Source organism: Periplaneta americana, chromosome 12 (assembly GCF_040183065.1).
Source record: "Periplaneta americana isolate PAMFEO1 chromosome 12, P.americana_PAMFEO1_priV1, whole genome shotgun sequence".
Classification (NCBI taxonomy): Eukaryota; Metazoa; Arthropoda; class Insecta; order Blattodea; family Blattidae; genus Periplaneta; species Periplaneta americana.
Genome location: NC_091128.1, coordinates 84172673 through 84193141, shown reverse-complemented (window position 1 = coordinate 84193141; position 20469 = coordinate 84172673). Strand labels below are relative to the sequence as shown.

The following is a 20469-nucleotide window of genomic DNA, read 5'->3' as shown; positions in this document are numbered from 1 at the left end:
AGTGTCAATCATATGTCTTTCAGTCAGTCATTCATCATTTGAAAGCCTTTTTTTTCTCTACACAGTGAACTCAATCTGGACTGATGAAAAGTCAAGAATAAAAACTGAAACGTCAAGAATAAAAACTGAAACAGTTATAACTTTGTTTCAAGTGAAAACAAACTTTCATTTCTCGTGTGAAGAACTTAGTGTGAAGCTGTAAGGGAATGAACAGATCCTTAAAAAGATATATTCTTCAGACAAGTACCTGTAAAATGTGTGTTAGAGTTCAGTGTGTACAATATTATGTGAGACTTCCATGCATGCATCAGTACCGTCATTTCCCAAAACTATGGTCCAAAACACATTATGTACTATGTACTTAGTCTCACAAGAGTTTGGTGTTTGCCATTTGAGGCGCCACTGTGATGGAATTATGTTCCCCATAGTGTGCTTCCATCTACCATTACACGTGGCAGCGTTGGGATTCCTCGATCGGCCGTACAACGAGTGTACCATCGCTTTAGAGAGACAGGACATTATTCCAGGAGACCCGGTTCAGGGGGAAAACGAGTAATTTCGGCTCGTGACGACCATTTATTGTCCTAAACACAGTAAGAGATCGCCAATCCACAGCTGTTGAGGTCAGAAGAGCCCTCCAGGAAATAAGAAAAGTCAACGTGAGTGAGAGAACTGTAAGAAGACGTCTGGATGAATGTGGGCTGAATTCCAGAAGACCAGCTAAAGGCCCAAAATTGCTCCAGCAACATCATGTTGAACGATTACGTTTTGCTCACAATCATGCTAATTGGAACCTGCGGAAGTGGCGACAGTGCTCTTCACAGATGAATCGAGATTTAGTTTACAAATGGACGTGAAAGAGTGTGGAGAAGAGAAGGAGAACGTTTTTCTTCATGTATCTTCATTTCACATGTCAGTTTCCAAGGTGGATCAGTAATGGTATGGGGTGGCATTTCGTATGAAGCTCACACAGAAATTGTTTTCATTAATGGAGGTGCTTTGACTGCTCAAGATGCATCGAAGATGATCTAATTTAACATGTGGTACGATATGCCCCACTTATTGGTAAAAAGTTCCTGTTAATGCATGACAATGCTCGCCCTCATGCTACAAGAATCATGGATGAATTCCTTCACGACGTTGGATTGAATAGGATGGCATGACCAACAAGAAGTCCTGATATAACCCTATTGAACATGTATGGGGAATTCTAAGGAAGCGAGTTAGAAGTCGTCTACCTCCTCACAGCAACTTACAGCAACTCCGAAATGTTCTAAGTAAAGAATTGAATTGAATAGAATCGACCAGACTGACATCCAGAATCTGATCGAAGGGTTGAATCGGCGAATGGTAACAGCCATACAGTCACGGGAAGGCAATACCCGCTATTAGCAAAATCTGGGTGGCCACAAAATCGTTGAACATTTGGAAGAAAATTGATACAATTTGTAAGTTTTACACCTTTTAATTATATCCATTGTTTGGAGTTGAAAATAATAACGCAAGTCATAATAAAAAAGAGTTTTTTTTCTGGGAAGCAATGTTTTCTTCATTTCATATTGGGTTTACTGATTCTCACCTTATAAAAAAAATTGAGAAAACTTTAGGTGGCCCGGTTCTTTTGCCGGTGAGTGTAGTTGTTTATTATTGCAGGAAAATGACTTTCAGATTTCACTTGTTTATGTGTGTTTATGCAGTGTGTACTAATAAAAAGAATCCATGTACTTTTCATTTATTTTTAATATTTCTGTGCTAGATTATGTTTCTATCCTTAAATTAGAAACTCAATGTATTGATTTACGAATAATTACAGCTCCAGCTATAGTCCATTCATGCTTTCAAGCATGAATGTATGAGTGGACCATAGATGGGCAACTCAGAGTACAACTATGTACCAATGCCTATTATTTTTTAACACCTGTAATTAAATAATTCCAAACACATATGTCAATATTTATTTAATACACACAAGAGTCCGAAGCCAAAATTTTACTTAATCTGAATGAAAAGTACTGAATATATTAAAAAAAAAAGTGAAAAATGTGGACCATAGTTAGGGGAAAGTACGGTACTGAAATTGAATTCATAGTGGCTATAATTATGTATAGGAGTTACGTGTGTTTATGTATTTAATTAAAAAAGTTAAGAAACTCTACAAATTTAGTGCGCGAAGTTCTATTGTTGTATCTACTGTTACATGTATTTTGTGCAACATTTCAACGGAGAGTAATTACATAAGCGTTTGTGGTTTTTCTTGAAATTGCCGATGTGCCCTGCTGGATCATAAAAAAATCTGGTCAGCCTAGGTGACAGTAACAGTAGAAGTAACAGTGAGAATTGTTATTTAGTGACGCTTTCAACTGCAAAGGTTATTCAGCATCGAAATCCAACATGGACGAGAAATGACATACAAATTTTGCCTCGAGCCCTCTATCAGGAACACAAGATTTTTTTTACGTGGAGTAAATCTACGACACGGGCCTTCCTGCATTACTTTCATCCCCGAGGAAGCCACGCTAGAGATTGTATTAGCATTTAAAATCCCTCTCCCTCGGCCGGGTTTGAACGCGTGAATCTCGGACCCAATGGTAACTGCAAGACCGCAGATGGATCTTTTTCAAACATCATGCATAGAAAAAAATGTGGTATAAAAATTTAAATTTATACAAACACAGCAAGATTGCTGCTGCATAGGCGTGTCTACTCTAATTCAGTACTGATTGACGGTAACTCTGAAAAGGGCCGGAAAGGAATGCGCGTGCAGCATTTTACGCTTCAGAACGGAGCTTAAAATGATATTTTTGCTAATATAGGCCCTACATACGAACAAGGATTTTTATTTTCTTATACCATAACACCGAGGCATTTAGTAAGGTCATTTGTTGAAGATAGATGACGAGATCTGAAGGAAGAACATTTATGTTAATTCCTTCTTACCTCACAAGTAATCTAATGATTTACTTCAGACTCTATGATTTTTCTGTGTTATATTTTGGGTTAGATATACATTGCTTACCCTGTCTTCTTTAACGTACGTCATTGAACATAATGCGAGAATTGAAGGGTTCAGAGCCATAGTGGGCCAAGCGCCATTTATTAAAAACGGAGAAAGTAAGGGTTAAAGGTAAGTGAATACCATAGTTTAATGAAGATTGACATATCATTTAGTTTTAATGTGCATACTTTATATTACTTGCTAGCTTATATATTTCCATTGAATTATGGTAGTAACTTCATTTTAACCCTTGTTTTCTACGTCTTTAATATATGGCGCTTGGCCCACTATGGTTCTGAACCCTTCAATTATTATGCCTACACTGTCTCATTTGATGATACGCCACTGGCTTTAAGGTGAGAATTGTTATTCTCCTGACAGAACATCGAGACAAAGCCAATAAATTATGCCCGTTTTCCCTCATCCACAAGCCAAGAAAACTACAGAGGATGCTTTGTCACAATTCAATGATAAGATGATGTCACCTTGTGATTTTGACGGGTAGAGTTGCATGTCATTGAAGAGTTGCTGCACTTTCTCAGATGGAATATAGCTGGTCGTTCCCACGCGGCCATACCACACCGAGTACACTTCCCTGGAACACAGAACAGACAAACACAGGTGAGTGCACGTTGTACTCATCGCAATCACTTTATCGTTGCACAGCAACCCACAGGTGTCATTTCAGGTAGCAATGAAGCCTGATTGCCTACTCAAAAAGAAAGCTGACAAGATCATGTCGAAACCTTTCATCTAACTGCGCACAGTTTGATCCGCAGCAGATAAAACAACTACTAAAAAGTTGCCCATATTAGGTGTAAGTTTCTGAAATTAAAAAAAAAAAAAAATCTGGTCCTTGGTCATGAGTAGGTAGTGCTTTCTCAGCTGGCGAAGTCCGTTGAATGCACAAGGTCATACCGCATGTCACGTTACAAGAGCAGGCATTCACGTCGTCGTACGGAGATGGTATATTTTCGCAATCAAAATAAATGTGAAATGTACCAAAATGCTGTCAAAGTAAGTTTACCTTTAAAAGCATGTTAAGTATATTACATGTACTGTACGTTTTTAATCCGCGATAAAATGCGAAATGTATTTGTGCAAAGTAAGAGCGAAAGTACATTTTGTGAAACATTTTAAAGTTTTTGTAAAAATTAGAAGTTACTCGTATCTAAAGACATACAACATGAGCTATTCACTCCGGAAATCTGCAAGGCTACAGGGTGGAAGTGAAATAACCTTGCAGACTGAAAGGGGTACACTTAAATGAACAGAAAACCTATATTACGTTTTGTGATTCAATTCATGGTTAATTATAAAATTACGTTTGAAATTTCAGCAACCTGGGAACATCGTCGCTAACACGCACACTCGAGATACAGATGGTGTGTTTTAGGTGAGCTGCTCTGTCTCGCCGTTGCAATCTTTTCGCATGTGCTGTGGCTTGAAATTAGAGATTTTTAAAATTGAATTTACATGTTATTGAAATACGCCAGAGGGATACATTATAAACATTTTTTCTTGAAAAAAATTATGAACTTTCCACCAACATATTACAGTTTTTTGTTACATATATGAACTATTCGCTCTGAGAAACTGCAAGGCTATTTCACTTCCACCTCGTATACATACATACATGTTCATAATTTCACTGTGATGTTATATTATGTTCCTTTACTTATTATTTTCAAAAATTTTAACTAGAAACTCTAGAGAATGCAGCTATTAACGTTAATGTTGATGACATTGAATTTCTACGACCAAACTTTCCATAAAAATGTTGCATCCCAAAACCCTACGAAGTGCTATATTGTAACGTTAAAGTGCTATAAAATGCTAAATCTGATTTTTAAAGTGCTGTTTTTTTATTTTAAGTTGCTAAAATCTACAGTCTCTCTACTTATCACTATTCTCTCCAAGTGCGAGCTGTTGTTTCTTAATTAAAAATTCCAAGTTAACTTTTCCACCCTTAAGGTTGATTCATATTATACTTAACACTTTTTCAGTTTTCTTCCCATTCCATACCCCCCCTAAGTTAAACTTTCCATTCATTATTCTGTCAAAACAGTTATTTTTATGAATGGGCCTACGTACGGAATGTATATGGACATGTATTGATAGTGTGCGTACACAAGCGAACCTCTTCCGCTTCGTTCATTGATGTTTCCTCCTCTCCGCGATCGAGATGCGAGATTATCTTTATTTTTAAAACTATTAAGCGGCAATAGTCGTACCGGTATCTTATTTTACTCTGTTTTCATTCGAGAAATAAAATACGAAAAACTCACTGAACTTTTGAAGCAAAATTCAGTGCTATATAATTTCGAAAATAGTACATACAGTGACAATAATTAAAAAAAAAAATGCGTTTTAACTTTATTCCTCACAGAAAATAATAGCACATATACTGTAGACTTCATTAAGAAAGTGATAATCAATTTTCGTTGTAAATACACTGAAAACTGAGGTACAATGGGAACGTCATACAGTACGGATAGGCAAGGAAAGGGAGATGCTGCAGTGAAAACGTCATTTAAAGGAACTGGCACGGAACGGATAGAGAAGGGCAGGGAATAGTGTGAATCAACCTTTAATTAATATGGACAGTAATTTTTTTAATTTGTCTATATGCTGTAGAAACTAACGACATACGACTGCGTTTTCCCAGAAGATTTCTAATAAGACGTCATTGTGGTCACTTAGGCCTACTTTACGAAGACTTTCAGAGTTGACAAAGAGAGAGACAGGTCTTAGTAGGTAAACATCTAACAAGCAAAAATTCTGATGGGGCAGATAAAGTTAAATTTTTTCTTCCACAATGTTAATAATGTCAAAAGAAGTGCTTATTCAAATCATAGCCACTCGACCGTAATTATGAGGCCGTCCAGAAAGTGACTTTCCCTAGGGGCGTTTACAGAAAATCCTGATCACATTTTCACTTTTAGGGGCAGATGTCGACATGAACTCATTAACAATTCCCTTTGAGTTCCCCGGACCTATAATTTGGGCATCCAACATTTGACAGCAGTCTGCACCTCTCTGTCGATTCCATGATATGACAAATTTCTCAATTCCGGTGGGGAATATGTCGAAAATAACTCGGCAATTGCTGTGTCTATTCCAATATTTTTTTTCCAATGAAATTGTTTTCTTTCTGTTAACGGCCTTGGCGAACTTGTGTTTTTAAGGCCCTCGTAATTGCAGTCGAGTGGCCAAAATTTGTATAAGCACTTCTTTTGTCATTATTAACATGGTGAAAGAAAAAAAATTTAACTTTTTTATCTGCCCCAATCAGAATGTTTGCTTGTAAGAGGGCATTGTCACACGTCGGGCCATTTACTATCTGCGTGAAACCGTTACGCCAGATCAATTCATTAACAAGGGTCTGTGCAACTGAATTTGTACCTGAAACCCCTTTCCAGTTCATTTGTGGGAGGTTTAGATCCCCAGCAATTACTACGTTTCGGTCTTCTGATACTGTATTAAGGAATTAATTAAGTTTGTGCAAAGTTAAATTATTTAATTCGCTGGGTGGTCTGTAACATGCTAATACATCTGAAGTTTCCCGCCTATTTCTTACCTGAACATTCAATATTTCAATTTCCTCATGTATCCACAGAAGATTGCTACTTATTACTATCTTAGTATAAACGAAAACTCCCCCTCCCTTCTCACTTCTATCCTTTCTGAAGACCCTATAATCCGACCTAAAAATTTCCGAGTCATTTATGTCTTCCCTAAGCCATGATTTCGTCCCAATTATTACAAAATTTCACTTATCAGTACTCGAACTCTGGTCTTGTGTGTCGAAATCCAGTATGCAGACCAATACACTACCAACTGAATTAAACATTATCTGAATTTGCCAATCACAAAACCAGCTTTTCCAGAAGTTCTAGATGTAATCGTACGATGTCATTAGCATTCCGTTACAGATGTTCGTTAGTCATTTCCACCACACAAAGTATTACAAATTCTCTGTCCCTAGGAACGATTATCCCAATTTTTCTAATATTGTGGGTTAGTCACCTTTGACGGTGAGCCCTTCAATTAGCGTACGTTTTTTTTAATACGGCACCACAGTCTAGTATATACAGTCACGAAGCTTGAGTTTGAGGGTACTAGAAACAATAGACTGTGCAGGCACTATTTCGGATTGTCTGTAATGAGGCGATAGTAGCGATCCTAGTGGTTAGCAACTATCTATGGATGCATATTTAGTAAGTATTGAGCTTCGTGACTATATACCACTACAGTACTCTCTGGTAAAAACAATGTATGAAATAACATTATAACTTACTTACGATACCAAAAGAGACTACATTAAACAAACTCTTTAAGTAAGATTATGTTAACAGAATTCTAAGATAAGTCAAGATTCTGCAAGAACTAGAAGGGACACCGAATAGAGGTACCTCAGTGGAAAGAAGCAAGGGACAGAAAAGTTATAACTTAAGAGGTTGGTGCATTAGTGACAAAAGTTAGGAAAGTGATGAAGTGGAAATGGTGACGGTGACAGAAAAGGCGCCAAGGCAAGGGAATAATAGTGGAAAAGGATAAGATGCAAGTAATAATCAGGAAGTGATAAGTAAGTAGTGATACAAATATAATAAAGAAAATGGGAATGGAAATATAATGAAACTGTAAAAACTACTTGGTCTGAAAATATACAGATTAGATTAATGGGAATAAGTGATCAGTGAACGTTAGTGATTCAAATGAATAAATAAGTTGAGAGCTATGAAAGAGTTCAAATTAATGTTAAACAATGTGGGATCACTTAATAAGGAATTGACAGAAGTGATTGTTTATAGTTAAATGAGATTAGTAAGAATAAGACATAACTGGGAAAGGGAGGGGCAAGTAGAAAATGAAGAGAGGGAAACAGAGGTGATAGAAAAGTGATCAGGGTCATCTATACGTAATAGCCGGATGTTTAAAAAAGCGTAAGCAGAATATGTATCCAAGGGAAAGATGTCATTGTATGCAGAAATGTGAAGGGCCACCACGACCGATGTAAGCTGGTGGATTAATATCATAGCAAATATCATGTTAACAGAATAAGACCAGAGTGCAAATTATTTGTACTATATTAATACTTACGTAAGTCAGACCAGGTCAAAATTCAACATAGTGCTCGTCTCAGAAAAAAGATGTTGGCATCACCGTCTTCTCGTTCCCAACTACTAGAGTAAATTCGTACGCATCGTTAACAATAAGAAATTAAATGCATCGAATGGGATCATCACACTTGACGAAATTTTTTCCTGTAATAAGCCGTAGCCCTTAATTTACCAAAATTAAGCCTGCAGAGTAATTCTCTCACTAAATACGCCTGATTTTTTCAGATAGACGACAATATATTCATAGTTTATAATTCATATTTATTACATTCCTACAGTTATCACATAATTGGTAACTGAAAATGGCTTTCAGTCAGCATTAAACACTTCGATCAAGCATTAATGTGGAACGTTTAGTGGTCACCTATTCGGAAAAAATAACCGTTAACGTTTTGCTAATACTCTACAAGCATCTTGCTCCTCAGCGGAAGAGAGAATGCAATCCGCACGTATCATTTCCCCTCAGCGGCAGTTGACAGAAGCAACCCGCAACAAAGCATAAAGGACACAAATTAACTCGTTAATAATCCTGCATACATAATGATCTTTACTTTATTTCATATACATAACTCACAAACATCCAAAATCCATAAAATCACAGCCACTATCAACCACAAATGCCAAACGCTCCACGCAATGAAAAGATTCTACGAATTCCCTAACATGTTTTAAAAAATGGTTCAAACCTCTTGGCGTATAGTTTCTTTGAGGGTTGCGACTGTGCTAGGGTAACGTTTTGCTTAAATAGGCTCCACAGGAAGAAGTGCGAAAGTTTTAAATCTGGATGTACTGGCGGCCGAAGACTTTTTCACATTACTCGGTTTAAAAAAATTGTTTTCTCTCATGTTTTCACTTGAGATGTGACATGTTGCCTCGTCTTGTTAGAAATAACCATGAGGTAGTTCATAATCTGTAATATGATTAATAAAATTACAAAATATTTGGAGCTAGACTCCCACGGTAACAGCGTAAAAAATAATCGTTAAGTTCTCTGAGAAACAAAGCGCGTCACACACCGATTTTCTCAGAAAGCAAAGACTGTGCATCCACGTCATAAGAATTATCATCAGCCCATACACGTGTTTTGAGAGTTCAGGTACAAGCTCAGATGATATGCTTCATCCGTTAGCCAAGGTTATGTCCAAAATCACAGGATGTCCTGTAAGCTTATAATGCGAAGCTGAAACCATAAACAAAAATAGACACTTTTCAAGGTCTCTCCCTCTTCTTTTTACCTAATTCTTGGATGGACACGTGGAATATGTAAAGTCTTGAGAAAGATTTCTTAATAATCCACGTGTGATACATTCAATTGCTCAATTTACACTGTGTATCGTGTGATCAGAAAACTTATTTTCCTAAATGTTGAATGATGTTTGCATGTTTAGTCAACAGTCCGAAAACTGGTTGGAACCTCATAAGCGACACCAATAATGCATCACTCAATGGTAAGATTTCTTTGTTACTAATTTATGAACATAGCTTCTTGAAGATGCACTTAACAGAAGAGCTCCGAAATGCCCTTTGGCACGTTTCACATAAAACCGTTTGCCAATATTTACGAAAAAGAAAAACACGCTGTTCGATTGTGTTTATCTTCATCGCGGAACATTCAATCTAACACTAAATTAAACATGAGCGAGTCAAGGTCACAGGAAGAGTCCAAAAAAGTTTAAGGTGAGAAAAATTTTACAAGCTTCAACCTTGGTTTATACATTTTAATTACAAATTAAATACATACAAAGTGACTTTATTACGAAAAGTTGGGGTCTAAAGCGAGCGAATCACACTTCAGTATATTAGCGCTTAAAATAATTTTTTGAATAGTTGAATTACAGCCTCAAACATAAGTCATCATTGCCAAAATGTAAAGTCCTTAGATACGTTAATTAAATATGTTCTTTCATCACTATACCATGGTCTAGTATATACAGTCACGAAGCTCAATATGTAGGAAATATGCATCCATAGATAGTTGCTAACCACTAGGATCGCTACTATCGCCTCATCACAGACAATGAGAAATAGTACCGGCATAGTCTATTGTTCCTAATACCCTCATCAACTCAAGCTTCATGACTATATACTAGACTGTGACTATACTCTTCCTCGCAGTGGTATTATTCATTAATAGATTTCTACCCAAGGGCAGGTCGTTCACTGCAAATCCAACATTCTCTAATCTACTCTCTTTTCCTCCTTCCTCTTAGTCTCCGCAGACGATCCATACATCTTAATGTTGTCTATCAAATGATATCTTCTTCTTCCCCAAACTTTTCTTCCGTTCACAATTTCTTCCAGTGCATCCTTCAGCAGGCAGTTTCTTAACCAGCAACTATTCTTCCTTCGCCCCTCTTTCTAGTACAGATTCATTTCTTATTCTGTCTGTACATTTAACACATTCAATTCTTCTCGATATCTACATTTTAAATGCTTCTAGTCATTTCTCGTAATGTCGATATTCTGCCCCATACAATACCACACTCTACATGAAGCACTTCACTAGTATCTTCCTTAGTTCTTTTTTGACGATGCCCCTTTTTCTATTAAAAGCTTCCTTTTCCAACGCTGTCCTTTTGATTTCCTGGCAGTAGCTCATGTCACTTATGGTGCACCCGAAGTATTTGAAACTGTGTTTATCTTTTTTTTTCCCCGATAATCATTGTCATCTTTGCATTTATCTTCATTCCATTCTGCACACGGCTGTCATTTAGTTCCAGAAGCATATTCTTCTGCTAGCAATATATCAGAAAATATTATGTACTTTATTCTTCTTCCTCCTATTATCACCCATCCAATGTTCTGAAAACAGTTCACTAAATTCTACAATAGATGTTGAACAGGGTAGGTGATAAAGGAAATTATTGTCGCACTCCTCTCCCTATTTCGCTTCCCTTTGACATTTCCTCTCCTATTGTGACTGACTGAGAAAGTAAAATCCTCAATAACCCACTGCATTGAAATAAATGGTAAATGGTTTATAAATGACTAAATGAACCATTTTAAACATCCCGTTCCCATAACCAGCATGTATGGGGCGTGTTTCCTACCTCAATTTGTCATCATTTTCTCAATTTTTAGGATACGAAAACCTTATAATTAAAAGAGTGGGCCTGCATCTAACTGTAGGATGCACTTAATTGTAGCTGTTAGAAGAAAACTGCTCATTCCAGGAATTTAACATTCATAATTTTCTTGAACAACGACAAGTAAATTACATGCTTCTAAACGAGTTTCTCAACACCATGGGATAAGAACGCTATTGTATTCCGGCCTAGAGCTGGACTAGATTCAATTTCAGTTAGTGGTGAACACAATTTATGATGGCCGTTTGTTAAAGGTGCGCTCGTTTTTCTTGGTGGTAAAATCGTTATTAGGATGGCTTCCTTCGTTAGAGACGTAAACTCTAGTGGTATCGTAATATCGATTTACGAGCATAACATGTGAAAAATTTGTCTATGAATTTACAATCAGTTTCCCGGACGTCACAATTCACCTTTGCCGGATAGATTATCAGTCATAATGTCCAACAAAAAATGTCAATAACAATTTCCAATATGCAAAAATATCCAATGCAGGGAAATACCCACGATAAATAGTATTCGGAGAAATATAGACATTTCCACTGGAAGTATTACCGAAACGTGCAGATTACAAAATTATCCAGCTCCTAAAAATCAATATCAGTATTGTAATTACAACAAATATCTGAACACACAAATACTGCAATGACTTTTATTTTAGTGATTACTTTATACATCAATCTCTTCCACATCGACTTTAGAAATGTCAGATTTCTTCAAAAGTTTGGTAAATGTTCTTGGTCTCATCTGGAAGCTCATATCTTCTATTTTTCAAAAGTATATAACTTGTACCCATTATCTCAATAATTTTATAATTATATGGGCATTTATAATATAACCGCACTATACTTTCTATACCTTACGCCAGTAATATCAAAGCAACCGCATTATTTTTACCTTGACGTGCGTGGGCATCAAGCGCTAGGTATGGAAGGATGAAGGATTATGTGTATGAATAAGGAGCCTGTTGGATTAAGAAAAACAGTGGTGCACAAACTGCATATGGAAAGTGAAATTTTATATCGTTATTTTATATGGCATCTATATTATCTACATTGTCTGTAAAACAAAAGTACTAACACAATTTCTTAATATTGTAGTTTTGTTTTAAACGTTAACAACATAATAAAAAGTTAAGAATGAATATTCACATAAATTCCAGAGTACTGTACTAAGTGAATGAAACACATCATTCATAAAGAAAGTGATATCCCAAAAAAAGAGATTATGACATGGTAAGTTGGAATTGATCTTGATGGTATCTTTAGCCTTATAAAAGTAATAAATAAACTAATCAAAACAATATTATAATACAAAGCAAAGTTACCTAGGTATATGTTTTAAGTGTAATATTTCGTAACAAAACTCTTATCGCATTATGCTTTTAAGGTGAAATTGGTGCGCAACTTCCTATCAGAATGTTAAATTGTTTTCTCGAAATCTGCTAAAGCTATAGAGCTGACGTTTTTACAACACATGGGCACATGATTATCTTTTGTTTATGATGTAACGATAGTTGCTTTGTTAATTCATTTTCTTAAAAACATTTTATATGCGAATATTTTCAAAATTTTCAATACACTATCTTCAGTAATACGTATGTACGATATATTAGATTCACGAAAGCAATGTTTCAATACCTGTAAGGCTACTAAATAAACATATCTTATAATTTCACTTTTCTGTAAAAAAAAGTTGAAAAAATATTCCTTTTGAATAAAAAAGCAAACTTGTGAAAAATGAGGATTAAAATTAAAACTTACATTCTTATAATGCACTTATACTTCTCAGACAAATCTAAAAATTAACATGGATAGAGTTTTAATAAGTTATCTTTCCTTTATCCATTGAATCAGTGCTGACCATCCCTGTATATAGCTCGACCAAGCGCGGCATATACTACCTTTTCGTCCGTCTCTTTCCTTTCCCCTGTAAAGCGCTCAGGCTCTCCTGAGCTCTAAAGCGCGCGCTTGCGCCTATGGGCATCAGTTGACATGACTGCCTTATGCCATCTTCAGTGTCTGTTTTCTCCTATTTCACATTTTCCGACATTTATTATCCTTCCGACATACAAAAAGTAGACTTCCAATTGGGCAAAAGACTTCATTGAAAGTACCAAATTGAAGTTTAAACACGTGGCTATGTTATAGACTAAAATTATTATTTTCAATTCATTTGAATTATTTTTTTCCTAAATATATATATATATATATATATATATATATATATAATATATACATTATTTATAGAGTGCTTACACAATGTGACATAGCCTATCTTTTGAATGGTTTAAGATAAATAATTTTAGGATGTAACATTCTCCGTACGTAGGGGATCATTTTGGCGTTGGAAGTTTCACCCTAGGTCAGTTTCTAATGGAGTAGGTCGGTCCAAATTTTATTATTTTTTTTATTTCTTTGGGCCCCCAAATTCGATTTTCAAGTTTGAATTATTGAAATTGCTTAGTTTATTCTCAAGAATCATTTCATCAAAGTTTGAAATATATTAAGACAAAATGTGAATTTTTGTCCTAAGAGTCTATGTAGGCCTATATCTTAACTACTGGTGGTGCGATATGGCATGGAGGTACTGCGTAACATTGTTTTTTCTGTAGTTTTAGCACATGTTAGACAATTCCTTCAACCCTGCGCTAATTAGTGATGCACTTTTTATTTACAGCGTGTCTTATATGAATATGACCAGCTTGAATTTGTCTTATCACATTTTCGTTGTCATTTTATTCTTGCTTGACGTTTTCCACTCACTTGACATCCGGATACGAGCTTCAGAAATTTTGAGTGAAACTCTTCCACTACGTTATTTGCTCTATGATGCCCGTGCAAGGTAGGTTCATATGCATTTCATATACCCATAGATGGTAGAAATCTTGGTGGCACCGCTCTTCTTCGGCTTTGCACTTGCAGACCAATGACGTAGGTGTGTCGGACATATTTTGCCAATCCAGAACATCTTTATGGATTTATTCGTAAAGATTTTCAAATACGCCTAGTACTTCATCCAAAGGTACAAGTAGCAGGGCACGCTATCCCTGCATCTGTTATCTTTGAGTAGTTTCCAATAAATCGAGGTACATCTTGCAATCCTAACTCAAGAAAAATCATCTTTCTATATAAACACTATAAATAAGGCAAATCTTTTTGGACATTTTGTATTGGATATTTTGTCTTTGGACATTTTTGCACTGGATATTTAGTGTGTTGGACATAAATTATGCATTGGGCTTTGTGACCAAGAAGAGCCGGAGGTATATTCACTAACACTGGTGAGTCTATGCCAAAAATAAAATTCTTCGCATCATAGAACAAGCACAGCTATAAAACAGGTACACTGAACTCATGCGAATATTAACAAAGTTATTTTGTTTCACGGTAATTTACACGTTTTCCGAAAAAGCTTAAGATCAGAATAGTTCGCTTCTGATAAATTTCCGTAAAGCCAATAGGCTAGTTAATGTATGTTAACAATTTTTGTGTAAATATTTTGCATACAGTTCTCCAACTTTTGGCAACGCAACAAGAGTTCCTCTGTCTGTACGACCTATCTGACGTGTCTGGAAAACATAGTTCAAGGCCACAGTGATTTCCTATTGGATACTGATATTTACAACACTAGGCCCTGGCCAACAACATTACCAAATTATTATTATTATTATTATTATTATTATTATTATTATTATTATTATTATTATTATTATTATTATGAGAGGTGGAGGTGCACAATTTCTGATCACTAGATTGTGCACCAATAGCCTATGCCTGGGTTAAAACCCAAATCTCTTCGCAGAACATATGAAGAGAGGGCATATGTCACTGTTACTAGTGATTCGTCTGTATGATGGGGACGTTAAGCCTGGCGGCCCTCTTGGTGCTATTCGACAGGAGTAGGTTAGGCTATGTGCCGGCACCGGATTTCCCCTTCTCCCTTCATCTTCACCCATTCCCTACTCTACACTTACACGAACCTTACACATTCACTCTAGCACACGACATACTTCTCCACAGATACGCATCATGCATAGCATGGTCCACCAAAGTGGTGTGCAACTTGAAAATGGTCACAGTCCTGTCATCTATATGCAATACGCTGAACCCGATCACGCAAATGAAGTGGGTAGGCGTGCTGACCCTCGTGGAAAAAAAAAATAGATGAAAAAGCGACAAGTTCATTTGCAGCCTCGGAAGTAAAAAATTGGCCTATAAGTTCAGACAGTTTCCTAACAGCCACCAAAATTAATAGATTATTCCGAATAGAGGAAATTCAATCACGAGGCTGGGTGGAACCTGTTTCAAAGCCTATACCCTTGAAGAATTTCTTGGGTAGGCCTAGAATCGAATCCGGGACTTCTTAGTTCTTTGACAGGCAAGCTTACCACTACACCAAGGAGAATGTTAAGAGACTGTAGTTTCTTTATATACTAATCTTAAACGTAAGTTCTTTAACAAGAAATTGCAGACTTTCTTCTTCAAACGTTTCTTATCCTAGATTCGCACGGGTTAGACAAGCGATTAACTTCCAAATAGTAAGTATCAAGTTCTGCCTGAATTACATTGCTTTGTTTAGTTGTAACATTTCCATTTATAGACCATATCTGTTAATATCTCAGTGTAATTACAGCCTGAGCAATAAAGTGAAAAACAAGGCGAATGAACCAATGACGCATCTATTCTAGCGTAACAATACATTTACAGTCCTTCCCTCTTTTTTTATGTACCGGTATTACTTTTATTATTAATCTGTTTCCCGCGGTATCCTGTCCCACTGTGATGTGGGTTCTTGGGACTGTTTTATCAACTTCACCTCTCTTATATACGCTTAAATTCGAATACAAAGCGGGAAGAACGATTCATGTCACAAGTCTATGGTGTTGAGTAGCTAATTTATATGGTGACATGTTACGTGAAAAAAAAATAACTATAGAAGATGCGCTTGGAGATTTGCTCGTAAATATCCTGACTCTAGCATTCCTACAAAATCTTGCGTTTCGAAGCTGATGAAGCGCAAAGTTTACTGAAATAATCCCCGTACTACAGAAGAACTGGGGGCCGAAATAACACGTGCAACACAGTCAATTACCGAAGCCGAATTAAAGAAAGTGCCAAATAATTTGCTAAAACGATGTGAGGCATGTCTTACTGCGGAAGGAGATCATTTTCAACAGTATCAGAAATAAATTGTAGATAATAAACCTGTATATATGTATTTTAATAATAATTTAAATTTGTGGACTTATTTTATTCTGTAGTTGCTAAAGGTTCTTGACTTGCCGGTAGTAACGAAACACGCTCCCCGCCGGTGCAAGCACGACACGCAGGAAAGTGTACGTCGGGGTTTCGCTATAATCTAGATTCCTCGTAAAATGAGAGCACTGTATTATCGGTACTCGTTAAATATTAAGTCAAAAGGTGGAATAACATAGCCTACAGATTTCTAGAGATTCTTACGCCACGCAGTGTTTATCTACAAACTTCCAAACTAATATAAATTATTTTGAGTTATAACACGAAATTTGTGTATGTGCGGTTTTTTTAAATCATGCAAAACTTGTAATAAGACCTACAGATTAGTTACAATATCGCAAAATCTATACTATATATCGCCGTAATCTAACCAGGAATTTAATGGAATAATGTTAAAAGCGACAATACAAATTTTATACGCAAGTACTGAGTAAGATGACTCGTTACGATCTCAATAGTCTGTTCAAACTTCTAAGAGACCTTATGTTAGAGCGCAACACTGAAGATGTTTACATTTTTATAACCTCTGGGTAAGGTAGGTATAACAGATTTCTTTATTTCTAGCTGTGGATCGTCGTCTTGGAATGTACCACTTCATTGTACATACAGCTGTCGGTTCTCGTCATGAAGCGCATTTCTATAAGTCAATAGCTGTTAACTGTTTTACAGATTATCCATTCTTCACTGCCGTACATCAAAGTTGGTCTTGCCAAAATGTTGTGTAATTCCAGCCTGCTGTGCATCTAGACAGAGACGTTTGTTTTAAACAATTAAGAATAATTGTGACGTTTGTGAAATTTACATTTCCTTTTCGTAAATGTCCATTTCTCTCAGATGAGTTCTATACGATATATTTTGAACTACTGGTATTTACTTTCATTCCGCGTAAAATAATTACTGATTTTTAGAACAAGTTAATGTAATACCTATAGTATGTTCCAAAATAATGTTGAAAGGTAATGCTAGCAATAAAATTACGTTTCATCCCTGCGTTTAATTTCAATATAGGAACAATTTACTCATCTTGAAACCCCACAATGAATACTTGTGACAGATTTTTATCGGGAACATTAGAACTGACAATATCTCATAAGAACAGAAATCACAACACTTGTATTGTACCCTTATGTGTACAGTATGTTTATTGGAATCCATGATATCATTCCAAAAATAATTACTTCTAGCATTAAAGGGTCTGTGGCGATTCTGAAAAATCATTTATACGGAATATCATAATCCCCCCCCCCTCTTTCTATCCGTTAGTGTGTGATTGTTACAATAAATGTACAAATTTATTATTTCTTAAATTTAAGCTCCTAGTTCACATTTCAATTTGACTCATCTATTTTACTGTAATCGTTATTTCAGGGAACGGATTTATATGGACTAAAAATATATGAAATATGTAAATATATATGTAGTTATTTTTACCAAAATATGGAATTAAATATGGATTTTTACCAAAATATGGAATTAAATATGGACTTAAAATTATAAAAAAATGACTATGTACGTTAAATATTGGTACATTTTAATCAAACTAAACAAAAAATATAATGGACGTACCTTATCTTCCAATGTAGTTTCAACAAAACACAATTTTTATTGTCTGTTACCATAACAATAGGTTACAAACATTTCTTTCAAGTGCTGAAAAGTGAATCTTCTTCTATTGTCTCTGAGGATAGATTTATACTGACTAAAAGAGCGTTCGACGTCACAAGAAGTAACTGGTACATAATTCAATTTCACAATGTCTGCTGGGGATAAGTCCAAGTTAATCTTCACTGTTGATTCACCACTCATCACAGCAACAACCTTTTGTAGTTCTTCATATCCAGGGTTTTTTGAAAGTACAGTGTCCACCTTAGCTCTTACTGCATCTGCAACTTTACCTCTACCACGATTCAGTTGTTCCACAGTACTATTTATAATTTCAAAACTTTCAGATAGTGAAAGGTGCCTATTTTGGAGACTTTTGAGCGTTTTTATGATGCATGAAAATGTATGCTGAATGTGAGCTAAGTCATTCTTCACACTTATGTCACAGGTAACTGTTTTCGCAGTATCAATTGAGACTGCATCTTCAGAGTCCAATGCAAGGAGAACATTGTTAATAGAGTCTATATGTTCGGCATAATATTCAACTGCTTCTAGCCATGTACCCCATCTAGTTAAAATTGGCTTTGGTGGCAATGGAATTTCAGGGTACATTTCTGTCAACACGTTAACTCTACTGGGAGCTTTGAGAAATACTTTTTTCACTGATGAAATCAACAAATCTACTTTAGGGAAATTGTCTCTGACCACTTCTGCCACACGATGAAATGCATGCGCCACACAAGTAAAATGAGTCAATTTAGGATATACAACAGATAATGCTTGTCCAGCTTTGACCATATAAGGGGCAGCATCGCTAATAAAGAATAACACATTATCGTACATAATACCCTTTGGCCATAGGATACCCATAGCTTCGTTGAACAGTTTAACTATAGTTTTGTTATTGCACTTTTCTAGAACATCACAATGTAAAAGAATTCGTTCAGAATATTGTTCACTTAACAAACCGATAACTACATTACCAACAAGTCTACCTTCTTTGTCGGGAGTCTCATCAATGGAAACCCAAATTGAACTATCTTTAATTTCATCTCTTATCTTCTGTATTGTCTCATCGTAGATGGATGGAGCATACGTCTTCCTAAGTGTTGACTCATCCGGGATTGTATGTTGAGTATATTTTTCAAGGAATTCCCTGAAGACCTTATTCTTTAGTTTGTAGAGAGGAATATCAGCAGAGATGAGAGAACGGCACAGGTCGATGTTAAACTCAGATCTTACATTCGATGTTGTTGGTTGTGTTAAAAACAATTGTCTCTGCTTGGAATTTAGTTGTTTGTTGGCCTGATGTTTACTAGTTGTAATGTGTTGTTGCACCAGGAACTTTTGTGTAGATGATACTGCACACTGACACAAATTACAGAATAATACTTTATTGTCAGTTGATAAACCATCTTCTTTAAATTCTGAAATGTAACTTGTTAGTTTTGATTTTAAATTGACTGAATGACGTACTTTTGGCATATTTACCGTCTTTATAGTATGATTTACAAAACTGAACCTATGTGTACTCTGACTGGCATTTAACTGTTGAGCTGCACAACTGAAGTCTGTTAAAAATTTTAAATTAAATTAATACAGTTTTGTAACTTACTTTCCCATTGTTGATAGGACTGCTAATTTTCAAATAACTCTGATGTTAAAGGGATTACTGAACATGTGTTTAAATCTCTATTGTTGAAATGTATTTTTAAAAGTTAATGGAATTTTGTTTTGTTTTATTGTTAAACCTAATATAATATGGACTGTTTTATATGAAATATGGAAAATATATGGAAATTAACGAAAATATGTACTAAACTCTAAAATATGGAAAAATATGGAAAATAAAAGTAGGATTTTTCAACCCTACACATTGTGAAACATAAAGATAATGCAAAATATAAATTATATTAGCTTTATAAGTAAATATGTATTTACATATAAATCCTTTCCCTGGTTATTATTCTTATATGTGTGTTATTCTGTGTTTTTGGCAACCCAGGATGCCTGGGCAGACTATTTCTTGGAAATAAATTATATATATATATATATATATATATATATATATATATATATATATATATATATAATTTAACGTCGAAGTTCTTTATGTTAATGAGTGCTTGCTACAGGTTTCTTCTGTTCAAGTCTTAATAAATGACGTCTTCGTCAAACTTAGTAGGTTCACGATCCTAAGCGTTGCCAACTGTTGGACAGCTGATATATCTGTGGTCAAAAGTTGTAAAACAACGTCCAGTTACAAGTCTTATAGAATCACTAAGACCCCATTAATCATCACTTCACGGCTTAGGGAATTCTGTTCCGGCCTCATTATCTTATATGTCATTTCATTTTCTTTTTGGTCTTCCTGCATCTCTTCTTCAAACAGATCGATATTTAAATCC

General features: G+C 35.6%; 1 protein-coding gene across 11 annotated transcripts in view; it reads right to left on the bottom strand.

The window, feature by feature from the left end:
* Positions 1–20469, bottom strand: part of raw — a 454717-nt gene that overhangs the window by 57982 nt on the left and 376266 nt on the right. For all 11 annotated transcript variants that reach the window (XM_069841669.1, XM_069841665.1, XM_069841670.1 and 8 more), the window contains one exon: positions 3481–3590. In XM_069841669.1, the coding sequence (XP_069697770.1) occupies positions 3481–3590 (110 nt within the window). The remainder of the gene's footprint in view (positions 1–3480; positions 3591–20469) is intronic.